The sequence below is a fragment of the Staurois parvus genome, unplaced genomic scaffold (genome assembly GCF_062004578.1).
Source record: "Staurois parvus isolate SC_StPar_1 unplaced genomic scaffold, SC_StPar_1.0 ptg000390l, whole genome shotgun sequence".
Lineage (NCBI taxonomy): Eukaryota > Metazoa > Chordata > Amphibia > Anura > Ranidae > Staurois > Staurois parvus.
The window spans coordinates 5,796,261-5,818,335 of NW_028318186.1; the positions used below are offsets into that span (position 1 = coordinate 5,796,261).

Genomic DNA, 22,075 nt, shown 5'->3' on the forward strand with positions numbered 1-22,075 from the left:
TTCACGGGTTTGTGATTACTCTTGTTCATGTTGTTTCGCTTCCACCTAGGGAAATACTCCACAAAACTATTCCTGACATAATTGGAATCGGTTATGATGGCACACTCTCTGATGTTGAACTCTATAGCCATCTCAACTGCTCTAAGAATTGCAGTAAGTTCAGCAACCTGACTGCTTTTTGGTCCAAGTTTGTATCCCACAGAAATTGGGGTGACACCTTGGGTCCAAACGATTCCAATACCTGCCACTAGTTGGAGCTGTTCCCCATCCTTGTGATGAAAAGCACAACCATCCACATATACACACGGCAGCTGTTTACAGTATTCTTCATCATAAACCTTGTAGGGAGAGAACAGTTGTTCTTCCAGAAAGTCAGTGTCCGGGCCCTCCATAGCAGGCGTAGTTGCGGAACAATCATGGAGCTCGGCTAGGCCCTGGGCTACTGGACTTTCCTTGTTCTGTTTGTACCGAATTTCAAGAGGCCACCCTTGCAAAGACAAAGTCCAAGCAGTGATGCGGCTATTAGACACATTTCCTCCCTTGATACGTTCACTCTTTAAATACTGTAAAGGCTGGTGTGCCGTTTCAACAATGATTCTCTCTCCCTGAATGTAACTGCGAAAATTCTGTAATGCCCACACGGTGGACAATAGAGCTTTTTCACAGTCACTGAACTTTACTTCAACCGGGGACAAAGTTTTACTGGCATAGGCAATCACCTTACTGACATCATCACGTTTCTGGTAAAGAACAGAACTCATACTTACCTGCGTAAACCCTGTCTCTAGATAGAAATTTTTACCCCCTTCGGGATATCCGAGACACGGCGCTTGTGTGAGACGTTCCTTTAATTCCTTCATGGCGTCCTCCTGTTTCTTACCCCACGACCATTCGACATCCTTCTTCAGTAGGTGAAGCAGTGGCTTGCTCATCTCGGCGTAATTGTCAATAAACTTACGCGAGTAGTTTACCATACCTAGGAATGATCTCAATTCTTTAAGGTTAGTAGGGACTTTACAGTTCAGAACCGCCTCAACTTTCTTCTTTTGTGGGTTCAAACCTTCAGCAGTAACTTCATGGCCTAGGAAGTTTACCTTCGTGCGACACCACTGGGCTTTTTGTAAGGACAGTTTAACTCCTGCTGCTTTTAATTGGCCCAGGACATGCCGAAGTTCTGTAATATGTTTGGTCATATCTGTACTTTTGATCAGGATATCGTCCACATATGCCAACGTCCCCCTTTCGAAGGCGTCTGGCATGGCCTTGTGCATGAACACAGCAAATTCATGTCCGGAATTTATGAATCCGAAAGGCATTCGAACCCAACAATATTGTCGATTCCCAAAACTGAAGGCCAGTTTGTATTGGTCTTCCTCACTCACCTTTATGGTCCAATACCCCTGTGCACAATCTAAAGCTGTGAAAACTTGGGATCCTTGGAGCTGGGCGAGACACTGGTCTATGTATGGGACAGGCCATCCTGACATGTACACACGTTTGTTTAGCTGACGGAGATCAGCGCACAAACGCCATTGTCCATTGGGTTTTAAGATACCCAGGATCGGGTGGTTGTAGGAGCTGTGGATGGGCCTAATTATACCCCTTTCATGTAACTTCCTGATAATCTCAGCTAGAGATTCATAGGAAGCTAATGGTAACCTATACTGTCTTACGAATACTGGTGGGGCATCTGGATCTGTTTGGATCCTAGCGATGTGTAGGTCAGTAGTCCCACAATCGTAAGAATCCTTGGCAAAGATCTCTTGGAATTCAAGGAGAAGCTCTCGGAGCAATTGTCGGTCGAGATCACTGGCACACGCGTCGGCGAGGGCCACCATCTCTTCCACTAACTCCTTGAATCCAGGAAAGCTTTCCGGCTGACCTATCTCATATGCCTCTTCAAGTTTCGTGGTGAGGTCATTGGGTATGTGATGTGTGTGTGTGTTCTCCTGCCATCCAGGTTCTTTGGGGTACTCTTGTTCTTTGATTGGGTGATCAAAGACAATTGATGTCTCTTCGATTCGACAGGTGCCATCTTTAGAATCGAATGGATAAATGGACTCTATGGTGAAAATACCCTCTGGTAATGAATGGAATGTTTGTTCAATTAATTGTTCCTCCGACAAATATTCATCGGGGATGAGTCCAATCACCTGGTTAGTAACCCCAAAGGTATAATATTCAGTCTCTACCGCTAGACCAATAAGGGTCTCTTTGGGTAAGACGATGTCCTGATTGGACAGATTATGTACGTAAATGTACATCGGGGATTGATGTGTGTTGACTAGGGGCGTGTGTGTAATGTTCAGTCCCTCCCCCTGCATTTTATGGGAGAGGCATACTAATGCATCTGACCCCTTCAGTCTATGTCCCTTTTTAACTTGGATGGGGAGTATGAAGTTATTTATGCCCTTAGGAATTGTAATCTTTTGGGCTACCTGGACTTCAACAGCATAAGGCATCTGTTGCTGGGATTTTAAAGCTAAGTCCAGATTTTGGTATTTTTCGGGGTCCCCCTTTAGTCGACTCCATAAACAGTCATTAATTAGGTCGACTTGCATTGCAAAGCGATGTAACACATCGTTGCCAAAATAAATTTTAGTTTGGGGATTATCCAAGACTAGGAACACATGGGTGGTTGTTTTGTTTCCTACAGTGACGTTTAAGAGACACCTAGCCATTGAATTGTGATCATCAGAGTCCTCAAGGGAGTCTGAAATCCAATGACGCTGAGGTGTGGAGAAACGGATCATTTCCATTTCGGTCAGGTGTTTTATCAACCCATGGCTTACAAAGCTGTGTTCCTGTCTCAAATCTAGTTTGGCATATTTTGACCTATTAAGACCATTTATCCGGATGGGGATAAACAAGTCGCTGTTAACCCTTTCAATACCTGTCAAGAATTGGGTGTGATCTCCCCCTTTTCTTGGTTTATCCTCCTGATGAAAAGATATCGTAAGGATGTCATCTTGGAGGGAAATATCTTTGATTTTATCTTGGGGAATTCTAAAAATGTGTTCCTCATCTCTTCTGATAGGGTTACAGTCATCAGGTTTGATAACCGTTACATCAGGAAGTTGGCTGTTCCTGAAATGGATTTCTAATGATCCAGGCCTTTCTTCCACCAGGTGGCAGTGTTGTCGGGAATGGGGAGTTTTAAGTTTCCCATATTTAATTGGGGTATTTACCTGTGACCACAGGACTTGGTTCACACAATCAACTATGGTGTTCAGCCTTTTTAGGAAGTCCATCCCAATTATCATGTGGTGCTGTGATATGCTAGCAATGATGATGGGGTGTCTCAGTTCCTTATTACCCAGTTTCAGTTTAAGCCAGGCGGTACCCATGACTTGTAAAGGGTCTCCACCTACACCAATCAATGAGCTGTCAAAACTTTTAAGTCTTGGCTTGGTGGGCATGACATTCGCCACTTTGTCAAAATGCTCCTGTGACATGATGGTTGCTTGGGATCCAGTGTCTATTAAGCCGACAATCGAAAGATCACTGGCATCCTGCACCTGCACCGTGGCATAATATCTCCCATCAGATTCAGTCAGCTCACACATGAAATTAGTGTGGTTGAAGATCTGTGGGCCCTTCAATAACATGTGACTGGCTCTTATCTCACCGCATGTGGTGGACACATTACCCTTATCCTCCCTGGTGGGATTCTTGGACTGTCTCAAGACAGAAGCACAACTAGAAGTTGGTGCTCCGTCTGGCTTGTCAATCCCGACGACTTCCGATGCCGCGACTATATTAGGGGCAATAGATGGACACTGAAAAACAGGAGAATCATTAATAACCAACAACTGGTCCCCCTTTGCCTGAGAACTAGCTTCTCCATTAGTAGGCGTGTCAGGGACGGGGCACACATCTCCTGTCATTTGACTCAGTGTCCTCCCCTGTTGGTTTAAGGCTTGGTTGCCTGTTAATTCTGTGACCCTTGGTTGGTCACAGGAGCTGCTCCTAAAAAAGGATTGGATGGAAATTGAGTGACAAGCCTGTCCATCTGTTCAGCCATTTTGCTGACCTGTGCCTCTATTTGTCCAATACGCTCAGAGGAGTCATTCTGTTGATTCTCCCTCTTCTTATACTTGCGCTTGTATTTTGGACGAGACTGGTAATGAGACTCAGAGTCAGAACTACTGCTCTGGTCCCGACGCCATTGTTCTCTCTGAGGTTTTGGGGTCTCCCTGTTATTAAAGGGAGCCTGGGGTACTGTATCCCCCCTTTGAGCCTGAGGGTGTTCTTGGCGTGGAGGAAATCTTTGGAAGTCGGAGTTTTTATTAAAATTGGGATTCTTATTGTAATTATGGGGCCTGTTGAAATTGGGGTTCCCATAAAAATTCCCATGTTGGTTTTGGCGAGGATAATAGAACCTCTGAGGATACCATTGACTCCTTTGATTCTCCTCACTGTACTGACCCTTACCATACTTTTTATTCTTCTCACTTCCACTACCGTAGTTCCCTGGCTTTTGTCTATCCTTTCTTACCCACTGGTTTTGGGGTGCAAAGTTATGGACCTCCTTCACTTGCTGGGTTTGAGGTACAAATCTAGGGGAACCATTGGTTTTACCCCCACGGACTACTTCCGCATATGATTTCTTCTCTGCCTGCAAATTTGGATTTGGAGGGGAGACGGTAGTGGCTGCTACTATCTTGGGGCTATTTTTAGGTTCTCTTTTTATCCCGCCCTCACTGGACTGTTGGATCGAGAATAAATAGTCACTCTCTCTTACCAACCAATCAAGAGAGCATCCCTTTCTGTAATCCTTTGCAAGTCCCAATTTTATGTAAGCAGGTAATGCTTCATAGAATAGTGTCTTGAATTCTGGCTGGTTAGGATTGGGATCCTTTTCAGCCAGGAAATAGGCATTTCTGAGGACAGCCAGAAATTCTGCAGGGCTTTGGTGAGGACCACACTTTAAATTGTAGGCCGCAGCCTTGGCAGAGGTTACAGTTTTATAAGGCCCAAATTCCATGTGGCACTTATGTTTAACCTCTCTCCAGGACTGATTGGAATAGGCCCTCAAGGTCTCAAAGAATTGCCGGTATTTCTCTTCAAACACCCATGGCAGCAATTCTATTTTGGTGTGGTCATCTCTAATGCCCAGAATCTCTAACGTCTGTTCATATGTTCTCATGTGTTCGGTGATCTCAAGGGACCCTTTCTTAGAAAACATAGGAACAGTGTCCTTCAGGAACTTAATGACCTTTGGGGTGTCATATCTCCTGAATGACCCCTGGGATTTCCCTTCCTGCCTATATGAAACCTCATATTTTTCTTCAGAGCGCTCTGGAGTGTATCTTGAAAGCCTAGGAGGTGACCTATATTCTGACCCTGACTCACTATCAGATACTTCGCTGTGATGCGGGTATCTCCGCTCATCAGCCTCTGGCTTGACTGGGTTGGTCCGTCTTTGGACCCCAGAATTTATTTGGGCCGTCAACCTTATAATCTGCTCCTCCAGAGTTTTCTGCTCAGATTTTATCAAGGTAAGTTCTGACTGGTCATGCTTATCCCCTGGGTGAACTTTAATTTTGACAGGAGATAACCTCTCTGATCTGAAGTACTTCACCTCATCTTTTAAGTCCTGATACTTCTCTTGAAGTTGTTTTAATTCCTGAAAGTTTCTTTCATATAGGTCCTGAGCACTTCGAAAGTCTCCGACCAATCTATCATAATGTTTCTCGGATTCGTCTAAACGAACACCGGCATGACCAAGCTTCCCTTTCAAAGACTCAATGTCCTGATTTTTGCTTTCTAACAAGAGGCGGGCCTCTGACAACTCTTCCCTTAGAATCCTGGTCTGCTGGGCAGCTCCAGCGGTCATGAACCATAACATGGGCCAAGCTTCTAGGAGAAGTCTGTCACGGCCTCTATCACTTTCTGCTCCAGCAAATGCCATTAAAAACCCAACAACCTGGCCCTTTTGGTTAAACAGGTCCTCAAAGGTGCCCATGGCCTGCTCTTTCTCTTCATCCACAAATTCATTATTACTATCCCCCAAATTCAATCTCTTGCGGAGATAATTTATTACTTCATTTTCAACATACTTCTGCCAAGCACCGGCAGCTTTCCGAGCTGGCTTCATAACTTCCTGCTCAATGCCTTGAGCCGCCATATTTTCCTCGTTATGCTTGGAAGAGGTGGATCCGTGATTACTGGATGCCATTTTGATACAAAATATATGTTTGATAAAGTGTACAAATATACAATCACCAGTGCGTTTTGTGTTATGGTACGATTTCTATGGCTCTCAGCAGTGCCTCCAAATTTATGTTGTGGTGGTTTATGTAAGGATATATATTATTTATAAAGGGCGTGTCCCTTTCCCTTAGATGAAATATTACAGTGCCTCCAGCCGTTAAAATACGGCAAATATTTAGTAAACCAATAATTTGGACACCTTGATAATTTGATCACCACTTATTATTATACCTTGAATTCTTTTAGCCAATATGATTTCGTACCATACACACAAAATTTGCCTTATAATAGATAAATATAAAAATTTATTTATGTACAAAAATTATATATATATTAACACAAAACACAAAAGACTGGTGATAAATGAATATTGGTACACACAATCAAAAATATATCCTACCAATGTAAGACACACTAATAATGTCTCTAACTAATTACATCAATCACAAATTTAAATGATACGATATTTATTAAATTTATTAATAATTAATAATTTCGAATATCTCAAAGGTTATATTCTTACATGCCGTGGCCATAGGCTTGCAAGAAGTAAGCCCTTGATATATGATACTCTGGTTATTAATATTCAATAAATTATGAAATATGGAAAAATTTATAATATGGCAATAAACAATTTTTAACAGTAACACAGTATCTGACTACATATATCTAACTATCCAATATTGTTGTAATACACTAAGGTAATTTTATGATTCTACACAACAGAGAAAGTAATTAATACAAATCAAATAAACATCTCACCACACCCGGACGTCAGACTAGGCAACTCTCCCGTGGATTTAGCTGGCAGTGGAACGCCTTTAGACTGATATATAGGCAAGTGAGAGATTCAATAGGGGAGAATGTAGGAAGTTATAAGTTTAGAGGTTTAAAGTTTTAGGAAGTTTGAAAAGATGGAAGAGTAGTTATTTCAGCAGAGATCTTCTTCAGATGTCAGGTCTTTCCATGAGGTCTTATGAGGGTTCTTCTTTTTCATGAGGTTTTTTTTATGTTACAGCACATGGGTTTTTTATATCCACTAGTCCATTGTTCTAAGATACCTTCCCACCAGGCTTCCTGATTGGCTAGTTGAGAAATGTGTGTACATAAGCTATTTCTCACCTGCCCGCCAGGTGGCGGTCATGTATCACAGAACAATGTGAGTATTTGAGATGACTCATACCTTGGGTGGAATCTTCAGGTAATTTCAGGAATAAAATATACGGCTCTATCCAGATATAGCAGTGATCATACCTATGATATTCTAAATAGGGACCATGGAATATAGGTGTATATTCGGTTATTCCTCCTTGAAGTATCATCCTGTTTGTTTCTTGATAAGACATGTAACTAATGCTAGTTTATAATACATCTTACTTCCCATCATCTCAATACTCAAGTTAGTGATATATAGTTCCCATTGCTGAGTATTTAGTGGTGTTTAAAGTCTATGACATCTTATTCATAATCTGTTTTTGTAGTACATTTTTGTAATGATATACAGTGAACTTTTAAACTTAAATGTCCTGAATTTCACCCCTTGGTTTCAGCATCAACATTTCCTCTGTTGTAGGGAAAAAAATCTCTGTTTGCCTAGCCCTTGTATCGGACTCATAGTAAACAATTGTTAATGCTTTCACCCTTGGTGAACAATAGTAGATAGTAATAGTTTCAGAGGTTTGTTGGTTCATCACACTCTACAGGTTTTGGTTAAGCTTCCAAACAGTTGAGTTCCCGTCTCATTATTGTTGAAATGTTTACAAGTCAGAGTCCTATGTGTTTGACTTTCTGTAGATGCATTCTTCTCACTTCCATATACAAATAGTCCTTGTTGACAGTTCAAACATCCCATTGTCTTGGAAAAGTCTTAATTCCCTGTTCTCTTCATTTCTTTAACTAGAATTCTTGAAGGTTTAACCAAGACAAAATTAACTCTTAACATCCGGTTCTGCTGAACTGTTGGCTATATAACATTATGTCTTGATAAAAGTCATATTTTTGACATGATTCCAAAAGCCCACAACAATATATATATATATATATATATATATATATATATATATTTGTATTTTTTTTAAAGGAGAGGCCCTATAGAAAAAATTGGTGGGCTTTGCATTCTTTTATGTCTTACTGTATTTTCACAGTGGTTTGTCACATTTTTTGGGGAAAAAATACACTTTTTCAATTTTAATAGGAAAAAAACCACAATACATAACACAATTTTTTGCAAAATATAAAAGATGATATCACACCAAGTAAATAGATACCAAACATGTCAGACTTTAAAATTGCGCCCGCTCGTGCAACAGCAACAAACTACGTAAATTTTACTATCCATAGGGGACACTTTAAAAGCATTTACAGGTTACCACTTTAGATTTACAGAGGAGGTCTGGTACTAGAATTACTGAACTTGATCTGATGTTCGCAGTGATACTTCACATGTGTGGGACAATCGCTGTTTGCGTGCATGCAGGACCGACGCATGCAACAGACAGGGGAACTTTTTTTTTACACTGTCACTTTAAAAAATATTTTGTTGGTCACTTTTATTGTTGTCACAAAGAATGTAAACATCCCTTGTGGCAGCAATAGGCATGTGACAGGTACACTTTATGGAGTAATCTGGGGTCAATAAGACCCCAGATCCCTCCTCTGCCCTTAAAAGTATTCAATCACACCAAGATTGGTGTGAATGAATGCTTTTCTTTTTTAATAATGGTGCCATGTATTTCTGAGTAAACTGAAAGTGATGTCATATCATCACTTCCGGTTTACTATATAACGGAGCTAAAAAAAAAGCCAATCTGGTCTTTGTTTGGCTCTGTGACCAGTCGGCAGTAGTGCTGGCTGATTGATTGGAATTCCTGGTGGGGCAGAAGATCCCATGAAAGTGACAGAAGGCGAAGGGGGTGGAATCCCCTCCTGCTGTTTATAATAGAGAACAAGCATCTAGTTAGCTGCTCTGGTCACTATTACAAGAAAGTCAGCTGTCAATAAAAGCTGCAGGCATCATCCTGGTACATCCAGTGGCTTACAATGTAATTGACTGCTTGGCAATTGGTTAATAAATTGAGAAAGAAAACAAAAAAAACCCTGTATGTTTTTTTTTATTGGTCTCTTTTCCTGTTGGGAGATTTTTCTTGCTTCCAGTTCATTGAAGTTATTTTTAACTGCTTGCCATCCATGAAAATGTTGACATTTTTATATATATGTTAAAATGAGTATTTTTGCACTATAGAATTACTTAGAACCCTCAAACATTATATATTTTCTGAAAGCAGAGAATAAAATGGTGGCTGCTGCAATCTCATATGTCACACAATATTTCTCCAGCCATTTATCAAATGCAAATTTTCAAGAAAAATATTCTTAAATTAATTTTAGTGCACACAAACACAATATAATACCCAATTTTCAATAAAATATAAAAGATGATGTTGCATCAAGTAAATAGATACCAAACCTGTCAAGATTTAGGATTGTGCATTTCTGTAAAATGGTGACAAATAGTAGCTAAAACTGTCCATAAGTAATGCTTTAAAAACCTTTACAGTTGTCAGTTTAGTGTTAAACATGAGGTATGAGCCCAGAATTATTGCTGTCACTCATTTACATTTACAGCGATACCTCACATGTGTGGTGCAATCACTGTTTACATATGCATGCTGAACCTATGTGTGTGTTGGCATTTGCGCATGAGCACAGAGGAGTGGGGGGATCCTTTAATTTTATTATTTATTTTATTTCGTTTTTTTACCCTTTTAAAAATGTTCTTTCATTTAACTTTATTGTTATCACAAAGTATGGGCAAGACCCCTTGTCATAGCTTTGGGCAATAACAGGTACTCTTTGTGGAGACACCAGGGGACTATTATTTATTACAGATACTTATATAGCGCCATCAATTTACGCAAAGCTTTACATGTGTATATATATATATATATTGTACATTCACATCAGTCCTTAGCCCTCAAGGAGCATACAATCTAAGGTATTGGATCACTGATTCCACCTCTTTCCTCCAAGGCAGCTGATCAAACAGATCAGGCTCTAATGGCAAGGGGAGGGCAGCTCTAACTATAAGTGATGAAATCCTCGCTGCTTCTGGCTTCATTCATCACAGAGAAGGTTGGGGAATAGATATTCCTCCATCTCCTCTGCAGGCAGCCAACCGGCCCATTTACAGCAGCAGGTGGCTGCGGAAGGGAGGGGGTGGGTCCATAGCACTGTAAAAGTGAACCTATGTTGGATGAACCCTCACAAGTTGGTTTGTCAGGCAATTTATCCTACAAGTCCAAAGGTCAATCAGTCAGTTTGGGTTTTCTTGACCACTACACTAAGATAATATTGTCAGTTTAAAAACTAATTGTCTGGATGTGTCATGCATCTAGTTATTTCACATCTTTGTTCTCTGTTTAAGGTGAACCTTTTGAAAATATGACCATCATCACCGCTGCTGTAGCCAACATTATCGTGTCTATATTAATGGGTGACAGATTTGAATATGATGATCCAACCATACTAAAACTCATGAGTACAGTGAATGAAAACGTCAGGAGCTTTGGAAGTATTATGATCAGAGTAAGTAGTGCAACCATCAGCTGAAAGGGCTGAGCCTTATCTCTTTAGTTCAAATGTTCCTGGATTTAATTTTACTTTATTGACTTTACAAATCATCAAGCCATGTTAGATGTAAAATGGTTAAAGTACCTAAAAGATCAGAGGGCAGTCTGAAGTGATGGGACCAGCACCTTGGTACCCTTTAGGGCATATAAAATAATGCTTAGCTTGGATTGTCAGAGGCAAAAGTTGGAAGTATTGGTAAGTCTTATAATCTGTCAGGTTGACTTCCTCCCAATAGTGGATGATGGATGGTTGATTAACTTAGCTCATAACCACATTAAATAAAAACTGTAGAAAAGAAAAAGATAGAGAAACCGAGCTTATTGTAAATCTTGACTAACCAAATTTTTTTCATTAAATTTAAAGGCGAAACCCAGCTGCTATTGGCAATAATGTCTTGTGTGAGATCATCAGTTACATCATTAGTCTTCAGTATAAGTTACTCTTTACAATCTTGAAGTCAACACTCAAAAGATATTGGCTAAGAGTTGAGTATGTGGTCTCTGAGTTACAAAAGGGTTTCAGCCAGCCACATAATTATTGATTAATATGGCATACAAACTGCCTCTTATACATTGCTATAGATAAGGAAAAACATCAATCATAAATAAGAACCAATGTGTTCTTTTTAGCTGTGTGACCTTAGCTGGAAGAAGGCCAGCTTCCAGGTTTGGCCAGATCAGTATTTACAGATATCCATGGGTCTTGAGAACAAATTATGATTTACATTAAGGCACTAGAAAGTAAGGACCCGAATGACCAACCATTTACGGTTTACCAGTATGTAGTGGCATACAATTATATGAATTTAATTTTAACAACAATTTTCATTATTATTTTTTTTTCCATTAGCTTTACAACATGTTTCCAAGACTGATAAGCTTACTTCCTGGCAGCCATCAGAAAGTCTTTCATAACTTTGAACACATGAAGGCTTTTATAAGGGAGGTATTTACAAAACAGAAGAAAGTATTGGACGTGAATGACCAAAGGAACCTTATTGATGCATTTTTGGCAAAACAGCAAGAGGTACAAGTTCTGTTTGATAAATTACTGTTATTTGTCATTTAATTAAAAAATAGATCTACATAATACTTGAATTTGTGTATACCTTCCAAAAATGGGGGTTATTGATCATTAGATGTCCAGGGCAAATTTAGCCGAGTTCATATGTGTTGGTTAAGAAAAATAAAATCGTATGACTAGTGATCACATGATTGAGAACCAAGGTGATGGCTGTATCTGACCGCACAACACTGGAACAGAATTAGCTGCAAGCACAGGGCTTGACTAATAGTTCTCAATGGGGATATTTTTAAATGTATCCTAAGCATGGGGCATTGTGCTCAGTAATAGTTGGAAAATCTGTGGTCTTAAAAGTAAATTTTTAATGGTCATACTCAGAAAATTATCATTACAGCCAAAAGATGATTATACGGGGCGATATAAACATTTTAAATGTGTAAATTTTTTTCCATTTGTTGTTTGCTAGTTCATCCAACTACCTTCAGTTCTTTTTTTTTCCTTTAGCTTGTTGTTACATTCATTTGTGATCTTCACCTATATTATATCTAGACACTCATATCCCTTAAAATAAAGCTTAATAAATGGGTTCATTTTTCCATAGTTCTAAAAGATCTTATGACTCCACTCATCCTCTGTGCCCCTTTTTCCTACAGTTGACTTGCTGAACTTAAAACAGAGTTCCAGTCCCCCCCAAAAAAATTTCTAAAAGATCATCCATGATGACATTACAAATAGCAATCAGAATTGGAATAATGCAATATTAAAAACATTGAAATAACTTTGCAAATCGTTCATACTTACCTAGATCTGTGAAGCAGGGAGTCGCCATGATGGCAGTGGGCATCTGAAGCCCGCAGGTCTTTACTTCCTGAATTCGTGCTGCTGGCTATCCCAGCATGCAACACTCGGCAATGCTTGGTGCAACGTGTGCAGTACAGGTTGCCGTAGCAATGGTGGGGATGGATGAAGTTCCCGCTCCCGTCAGGCAACCTGTACATCACTTCAATATTGCAGACACGTCCTCCTCTCAGCATGGACTCCCACCGCCCATTTGCGTCACATTCGGGTTTCATGTCTCAAGAGCACAGGAAACCAAAGGACTCCTGGGATACAGGAAACGACATCCCAGGAGACCTTGCAAATCGCCGATCTACGTCATCGCCTAGGCATTCGGGACTGGAACTGCAGGCTTGAAGAAGATAAAAAGGTATGTATAAGAAAAAAAAAAAAATCCAACTTGTTCTTCTTTTTTCAGGGACTATCTAATAAGGCCAATTTGTAAAAATGGGTGGAACTCCGCTTTAACAAATGTCTACACTACAAGTAGACATACATGGAAAAAAAATGTAAAAAGTCATTATAATTTAAAAGTGTTTTTGGTATCTCCTCTAACCCTACCACTAGAGATGAGCGAATCGAACCAGGCGAACCGGAATTCGAGTCGAATTTCAGGAAATATTCGATTCGCGTCGAAACCGAAATTTTGCCTACTTCGGGTGCGCGAATCGAACATTTCCCGATCAGCCGGCAAAAGTGTCCCTGCAGTGAGCTCCGCTATTTCTGACAGTTCTCTGACAGAAGGAACACATGTTTAGCGGTTGAAACATTGTATCTATTAGTTTACATTTAGGATACAGATGTTTCAACCACTGTACATGTGAAGAAGCTGTGAGAGAACTGTCAGAAATAGAGGAACTCTGCACATACACTTTTTGCCGGCTTGGAATTATTCTTCTTTTCATCCTACTTCTTCTTCTTCTTCATCCTCATCCTCAGAAGAAGAGGATGAGGATGAAGAAGAAGAAGAAGAAGAAGAAGAAGTAGGATGAAAAGAAGAATAATTACAAGCCGGCAAAAAGTGTATGTGCAGAGTTCCTCTATTTCTGTCAGTTCTCTGGCAGCTTCTTCACATGTACAGCGGTTGAAACATCTGTATCCTAAATGGAAACTAATAGATACAATTTGTATCTATTAGTTTCCATTTAGGATACAGATGTTTCAACCGCTGTACATGTGAAGAAGCTGTGAGAGAACTGTCAGAAATAGAGGAACTCTGCACATACACTTCTTGCCGGCTTGGAATTATTCTTCTTTTCATCCTACTTCTTCTTCTTCTTCTTCTTCATCCTCATCCTCATCCTCTTCTTCTGAGGATGAGGATGAGGATGAAGAAGAAGAAGAAGAAGAAGAAGTAGGATGTAAAGAAGAATAATTCCAAGCCGGCAAAAAGTGTATGTGCAGAGTTCCTCTATTCTGCAGATACACTTAGAGGAGCTCTGCAGATACACTTAGAGGAGCTCTGCACATACACTTTTTGCATGTTTGGAATGAATCTTATTTTCATCCTACTTCTTCTTCTTCTTCTTCTTCTTCTTCATCCTCATCCTCAGAAAAAGAAGAAGAGGATGAAGAAGAAGAAGAAGAAGAAGAAGAAGAAGTAGGATGAAAATAAGAATAATTGCAAGCCGGCAAAAAGTGTATGTGCAGAGTTCCTCTATTCTGCAGATACACTTAGAGGAGCTCTGCAGATACACTTAGAGGAGCTCTGCACATACACTTTTTGCCGGCTTGGAATTAATCTTATTTTCATCCTACTTCTTCTTCTTCTTCTTCATCCTCATCCTCAGAAGAAGAAGAAGAGGATGAGGATGAAGAAGAAGAAGAAGAAGTAGGATGAAAATAAGAATAATTACAAGCCGGCAAAAAGTGTATGTGCAGAGTTCCTCTATTCTGCAGATACACTTAGAGGAGCTCTGCAGATACACTTAGAGGAGCTCTGCACATACACTTTTTGCCGGCTTGGAATTAATCTTATTTTTATCCTACTTCTTCTTCTTCTTCTTCATCCTCATCCTCAGAAGAAGAAGAAGAGGATGAGGATGAGGATGAAGAAGAAGAAGAAGAAGTAGGATGAAAAGAAGAATAATTCCAAGCCGGCAAAAAGTGTATGTGCAGAGTTCCTCTATTCTGCAGATACACTTAGAGGAGCTCTGCAGATACACTTAGAGGAGCTCTGCACATACACTTTTTGCCGGCTTGGAATTAATCTTATTTTCATCCTACTTCTTCTTCTTCTTCTTCTTCTTCATCCTCATCCTCATCCTCAGAAGAAGAAGAGGATGAGGATGAGGATGAAGAAGAAGAAGAAGAAGAAGAAGAAGAAGTAGGATGAAAATAAGAATAATTCCAAGTTGGCAAAAAGTGTATGTGCAGAGCTCCTCTAAGTGTATCTGCAGAGCTCCTCTAAGTGTATCTGCAGAATAGAGGAACTCTGCACATACACTTTTTGCCGGAAACCGCTGTATGGAGGGAATGTCCCAGAACTGTCAGAAATAGACTATTTCTGACAGTTCTGGAACATTCACTCCATACAGCTGTTTCAACCGCTGTATGGAGGGAATGTCATGGAACTGTCAGAAATAGACTATTAATGACAGTTCTGGGACTGTCCTTCCATACAGCGGTTGAAACATTGTATCTATTTGTTTCCATAAATGGATCCATTTATGGAAAGAAATAGATACAATGTTTCAACCGCTGTATGGAAGGACAGTCCCAGAACTGTCATTAATAGTCTATTTCTGACAGTTCTATGACATTCCCTCCATACAGCGGTTGAAACAGCTGTATGGAGTGAATGTCCCAGAACTGTCAGAAATAGACTATTTATGACAGTTCTGGGACAATCACTCCATACAGCGGTTTCAACCGCTGTATGGAGGGAATGTCATAGAACTGTCAGAAATAGACTATTAATGACAGTTCTGGGACTGTCCTTCCATACAGCGGTTGAAACATTGTATCTATTTGTTTCCATAAATGGATCCATTTATGGAAACAAATAGATACAATGTTTCAACCGCTGTATGGAAGGAATGTCCCAGAACTGTCATTAATAGTCTATTTCTGACAGTTCTATGACATTCCCTCCATACAGCGGTTGAAACCGCTGTATGGAGTGAATGTCCCAGAACTGTCAGAAATAGACAGAAACTGTCACAGAACTGTACTTCTTCTCATCTTTCTCCTTCTTCTCATCCTTCTTCTCATCCTTCTTCTCATCCTTCTCCTTCTTCTCATCCTTCTCCTTCTTCTCATCCTTCTCCTTCTCCTTCTTCTCATCCTTCTCCTTCTTCTCATCCTTCTCCTTCTCCTTCTTCTCATCCTTCTCCTTCTCCTTCTTCTCATCCTTCTCCTTCTCCTTCTTCTCATCCTTCTCCTTCTCCATCTTCTCATCCTTCTCCTTTTCCTTCTTCTCATCCTTCTCCTTCTGCTTCTCCTTCTCCTTCTCCTTCTTCTTATCCTTCTCCTTCTTCTCATCCTTCTCCTTCTTCTCATCCTTCTCCTTCTCCTTCTTCTCATCCTTCTCCTTCTTCTCATCCTTCTCCTTCTTCTCATCCTTCTCCTTCTCCTTCTTCTCATCCTTCTCCTTCTTCTCATCCTTCTCCTCATCCTTCTCCTTCTTCTTATCCTTCTCCTTCTTCTCATCCTTCTCCTTCTCCTTCTTCTCATCCTTCTCCTTCTTCTCATCCTTCTCCTTCTTCTCATCCTTCTCCTTCTCCTTCTTCTCATCCTTCTCCTTCTTCTCATCCTTCTCCTTCTCCTCATCCTTCTCCTTCTTCTTATCCTTCTCCTTCTTCTCATCCTTCTCCTTCTCCTTCTGCTTCTCCTTCTCCTTCTCCTTCTTCTCATCCTTCTCCTTCTTCTCATCCTTCTCCTTCTTCTCATCCTTCTCCTTCTCCTTCTTCTCATCCTTCTCCTTCTCCTTCTTCTCATCCTTCTCCTTCTCCTTCTTCTCATCCTTCTCCTTCTCCTTCTTCTCATCCTTCTCCTTCTCCTTCTTCTCATCCTTCTCCTTCTTCTCATCCTTCTCCTTCTCCTTCTTCTCATCCTTCTCCTTCTCCTTCTTCTCATCCTTCTCCTTCTCCTTCTTCTCATCCTTCTCCTTCTCCTTCTCCTTCTTCTCATCCTTCTTCTCATCCTTCTCCTTCTCCTTCTTCTCATCCTTCTCCTTCTCCTTCTTCTCATCCTTCTCCTTCTCCTTCTCCTTCTCCTTCCTCATCTCCAAGGGCATTTAAATTAAAGGTACAGTGTTCTGCACTAATTTAAAGGCTCTCTGAAGCCTAGAAACCCTTTTAATAAGTTAACTTCGTAGCGAATAAATTCGCATCGAATCGAATTTCACACTGGAATTCGCCGAATCAGCCGAATCGAATTTTTGAGAAATTCGCTCATCTCTACCTACCACCATAGGCAATGGCCAATGAGCTCTTTATGGTAACAGCTCTGACTATGACAGTGAGATGTGATGGGATTATTTTCAGATAGGATATTGATTTTACATGTTCTATTCTATATTTCTGTTGTGCAGGGAAAGCCAGATTCCACCTTGTACTTCCACAATGACAACCTAAATGTACTGGTGAACAACCTTTTTGCTGCTGGAATGGAGACAACATCCACTACTCTGCGATGGGGCCTCCTACTAATGATCAAATACCCAGAAATACAAAGTAAGATAAAAGAATTCAAGATGTGCCAAATTACACTCGGCGATCCTGTCTGGATTTTATAATAGTTTGTCTCTAGTGCGATTGCCATTTACATGTTGTACTCCTGATTTCACAATCCTGTAATTTAAAAGGAAATCATAGAGGCTGCCATTGATAGCCATTCCTTCTGAAACAGCTTTGAGTTTTGCGGGAAATAAAAAATCCTGAAAGCTTCACATCACTGAAAACCCTGTGTGTGCGAGTGTAACAGCCTCACCTTAATGTATTAATGTATCCTTGGAACTGTGCATCATGGTGTGGAATGCTAATAAACATATTTCAGGCAGGGAGGGGTTAAAGAGATTCTCTTGCTTTGCCATGCATAGTTTACTTTAACATTTTTGCAAAAAAAATTAGAGATTTTATATTGTATTTGCGTTACTAAGCATGCTCAGTCAGATGCTCTCTTTCCTGCTTCATAGGTATCTTACTGCTTTTGGGTATGCCATATGGACAGTAGTAATAGTATAAAAAAGTAATATTGTTATAATGAAGTACCATTTTCTTTTTCTTTAATGTATGCATCTGCTTTCAGTGCTATTTGTATATTCACTTATGTGGGTCTTTTTCAGAAAAAGTTCAAAATGAAATTGACAGAGTGATTGAATCAACTGAACCCCAAAGTGAGCACAGGAGGCAAATGCCGTACACTGATGCCGTCATTCATGAAATCCAGAGGTTTGCTGATATTGTACCTCTGAATGTCCCACATGCAACTGCCAAAGATGTCACATTTAGAGGGTACAACCTGCCAAAGGTCAGTATAAAATACATTGTGTACTGAAAAAGCATGGGACCCAGGGTTCAAGCACATGGATTGTGGGCTCCATTTAGTACCCCACAGGGCTGGATTAAGAGAATCATGGGCCCAGTGCTGAGGATATAGGTTGGCCTTTTTATGCAAATACATAAAATGAAATGGAATTTTTTGTTAAAACAAATTAAATATATAGAGTTTTAGAACTTTACTAGGAATGTATTGCTATTTGTGTTCACTGAGGAGGTTCATGCTCTCCATTTTTTCTTGCTGACCATCGTTACCTAGACAAAGAGTTATTGAAAATCCCAATTTTTTCAGCTGCCACCGTAAGAAATGTAGAGAGGAATTATCCCAATGAGGCCACTTGCTATAGTGACAGAGGGCCCCAGTGGGTTATTTTCACTTCTACTTCAGTTTTTGTTTGTTTTTTTGTTTTATTTGCTGTTTGTGTCCTTTTGGAAAGTTTTTTTTTTAATTATTTCTTGCCCTGGAGATACAACAGGTATGGGAAGAAAATCTTCCCAAAAGAACACAGACAAGACAGAAATGAACCATTCCCTACTCTACCCAAAATCTGAAAAACACCTAAAATGGTTTTCCAAAAAATATTTTGCATCATACTCAAGCTACAGTAAATACTACATACTAAAGTGCAAACACTTCTAAATTATATTATTGTGTTTTTTGCTCCATAGGGGACCACTGTCATCCCATTGCTGACCTCTGCCCTTAGAGATAAAGCTTACTTTGAAAAACCAGATGAGTTTTATCCTGAACATTTCCTTGATTCAGAAGGAAAGTTTAAGAAGAATGAGGCATTTATACCATTCTCACTAGGTAATGTTCTTTGGGATCAGGTAATTGATGATGTTGTGTCATATCAATAAACAGTAAGGTACTGTACATTCACACAGATCAGAGAAGGCTCATAGTATTTCAAGATATTCTCAGTGTGTTGAAAAAGTATTCTTGTAAGGTAGCTAGTAATGGCCAAATTCAACTGGACATGTTCTGTAATGGTAAAGAGTTTTGTAGCTTATTAAAGCAACTCAAGTTCTAATGAGTCATGAACATACCCAGAATTTATATCCATGCAAGTAGTACAAACACCTTAATCCAATCACAGAGAAAGAGAAGACAACTGGTTTGTAAGTGGCTTGCATGAGGCCATCTACTTCAAACTGGACCAACCAACCCTTGACCAACCAACTGAACAACCTTTGGCCCCATCTGTCTTCCACATATAATGTCGCTTTAACATTTATATCCTGATCTGACAACAGTTTACACCTTCAGCCAAGTAAATAAAAGGATTCACACCTATACAGACATTCAGACACCAAAGAATAGTATTATTTATCTAGAACAGGCTGGTTCTACAGATTTCATACCTTATATCCTGTTTTTGAACAATCAGTATCTTTCTTAAGCATTCCATGGTGATTGGATATTAAAGCAAATCTTCACCCTAAAGAAAAGTTCTTCTTTATGTCCCCCAACACCTTTGGTCATTTTTTTAGAGGGGGGGGGTACCTTCCAAAAGTAAGTACCCACTGCCCCCTCAAAAGAAAAATGGTGGTCAAATCATTCTGGCAATCCCACCGGTAGTTTGGCCTCTGCTCTCTTTGCCCACAAACTCTTGGGACACATCAGTTTGCACATGCACAGTGGGAATCACAGCTAGCTTCTCACACTAAAGATGCCAGAGCTGGGTACCCAAAGACCATGCAGAGAAACAGCCTGGGTGAGGTTACTGGTGGATCCTTGGATAGGTAAGTATCCTTTTCTTAAAAGTCAGCAGCTACAGTATTTTTAGCTGCTGACTTATTTTTTTGCAAACAGTCTGAAGGACCGCTTTAAGTTCTCTGGTTCAGACATTCCTATGCTTTTAACCCTTTTACTTTCATCATTGTAACTTTTATGGCAGGACAGAAAAAGGTTGTCAAGAGGCTTACAGTTGCAATGTCAGCAATGGGCTTGTTCTCAGATTTGACAGCCCTCTCTGCTCCATAAATGATTTGGGCAGCTGTAAAGCCGAATAAAAAACTTCTATGGGGCTACCCATTCCCCCTCCCAGAACCTCATCACCAATGGTGCCTGGGTTCACCTGGAGGTGCATTCAAGCTGGAAGGTGGGAGGAAATCAGTGAACTTCCATCACTGATCTCCTCTGCATTGCTTGAATCAGGAATAGCTCAGTTTTGAGAACTTGAGGTCACATAGCTATATCACACTGGCAGCTTTCACTTTAGCAATATTCAGAAATGTTAACACTGAAGTTTTAATTTTTTCCTTCCTTCAACAGGTAAGAGAAGCTGTGCTGGAGAAAACCTGGCTAAGATGGAGCTGTTCTTATTTTTTACAACACTGCTGCAAAACTTCACCTTCCAGTCCCCTCCTGGTGTTGTGTTGGACCTGACCCCTGCACTGGGGTTCACCAATGCCCCCTTACCACATAAGATCTGTGCTACACCTCGCAGTTAGGACATAGACAAGCCAATCAATAACTATGACTGACCCACATGCAAAAAAACCCAACAAAATTTCAATTTGCAATATACGTGAAATGGAAATCCACTTTTGTTCAGAAAAATAAAAATATGCTTCAAGTTATTTACATCCATTGCTTGGGTGTCAGGAAAAAGCCATTACAGATTCTTTCTTGCTTGTTGTGATGTTATGTGGACTATGTTTTATTCATCTGCATCAGCTCTACGTACAGTATTGGAAATCTAATTTAAAATACCCCTCACTTTTATACATGAAGCTGTTGTTTTGTAAGTCATTATTATCTTCTGTGTGCCACTCTGCGTTCTTCAAATGCCAGTCAATGCAACAGACTGAGAGAGAGCAGGATTCTACATTACAATAAATGGAATAGTCCATAGTATATTCAGATCATTTCAGTTTTCTCAATATGTCAGGTTGTAGAAAGTAGATGTTTTTTAGATTAGATTACTGCATGTAAAATAAATGTGTATATATGCTCTTTGTTACTTATTATTACATGTAAATTATATTAAGCATAAACAATTGCACAAATTATTTGTAATTACTAGTACATTACTAGTACATTGTAAAACTTGTGTCTTGTTAATAAAGAAAAATCTTGCCAAAAATATACTCAGTCTGATTTCATTGCTTACAAAATATAACATTTATATGGCCTTGTATAGTGTAAAATTTCCACAAATAGATTATTTCTTAACCCCTTAATGCCTGCACCTTCTGGCCCTTTAAGAGCTTACTGAGGTTGGGAGGTTGGGTGAGGTTTCTGATCATGTGACCGCCATGATTGGATGTCACAGTGGTCACATGATCGGAAATCTCCCGATCACAAGCAGAGAAAGATGCTTTCCGTTAGCAGCAGGGTGCTCGCTCTCGGCAAAGATCTGTTTACATTCAACCAGTGGGATCTATTGCATATACATATTTTGTATTTTCATAAGCAGGTAACTCTTGACTGCTTTTCACATGTTGTCTTGGCTCTCCTTAGAAACTCTACTGAGAAAGACCTGCTTTACAGAGCTCAATAGCTCAAGCTGAAATTATAGTGTATGCATAATCCAAAGATTTCTTTTTAGTTCTGTATAGAGTAGCTCAGTTAACCATAAAATCTTAAAGTGATAATAAACTTTGTTTTTAAAAAAATTGCCGACAGACAGGATACTTATGACAGAATAGACCCTATTGATCTCTTCTGTCATAAATTCCTTTTTCTGCCTGTTAGCCGTCAAGTACATTGAGCTGCTCATGCGCAGCTCAGTGAACATTTATGGCCCCGATCTTTGCCGCTGCAATGTGACTCCCATGCACATTTGCAGGAGTGACATTATCGTGCCCCGGTCAGTGAAGCGGCCAAAGGAAGGAAGACCGGGTAGAGATGGAAGCTGCCG

The 22,075-nt window shown here is 40.0% G+C and overlaps 1 protein-coding gene across 1 annotated transcript in view; it reads left to right on the forward strand.

The window, feature by feature from the left end:
• LOC149455645 (cytochrome P450 2C23-like) overlaps positions 1–21,300 on the forward strand; it is a 35,889-nt gene extending 14,589 nt beyond the window's left edge. Inside the window, exons 5-10 of the mRNA XM_089686036.1 lie at positions 10,640–10,800; positions 11,695–11,871; positions 17,240–17,381; positions 17,993–18,177; positions 18,876–19,017; positions 20,485–21,300. Coding sequence (XP_089542162.1) covers positions 10,640–10,800; positions 11,695–11,871; positions 17,240–17,381; positions 17,993–18,177; positions 18,876–19,017; positions 20,485–20,663 — 986 coding nt within the window. The 3' untranslated portion in view covers positions 20,664–21,300. The remainder of the gene's footprint in view (positions 1–10,639; positions 10,801–11,694; positions 11,872–17,239; positions 17,382–17,992; positions 18,178–18,875; positions 19,018–20,484) is intronic.
• The last annotated feature ends 775 nt before the right edge of the window (positions 21,301–22,075 follow it).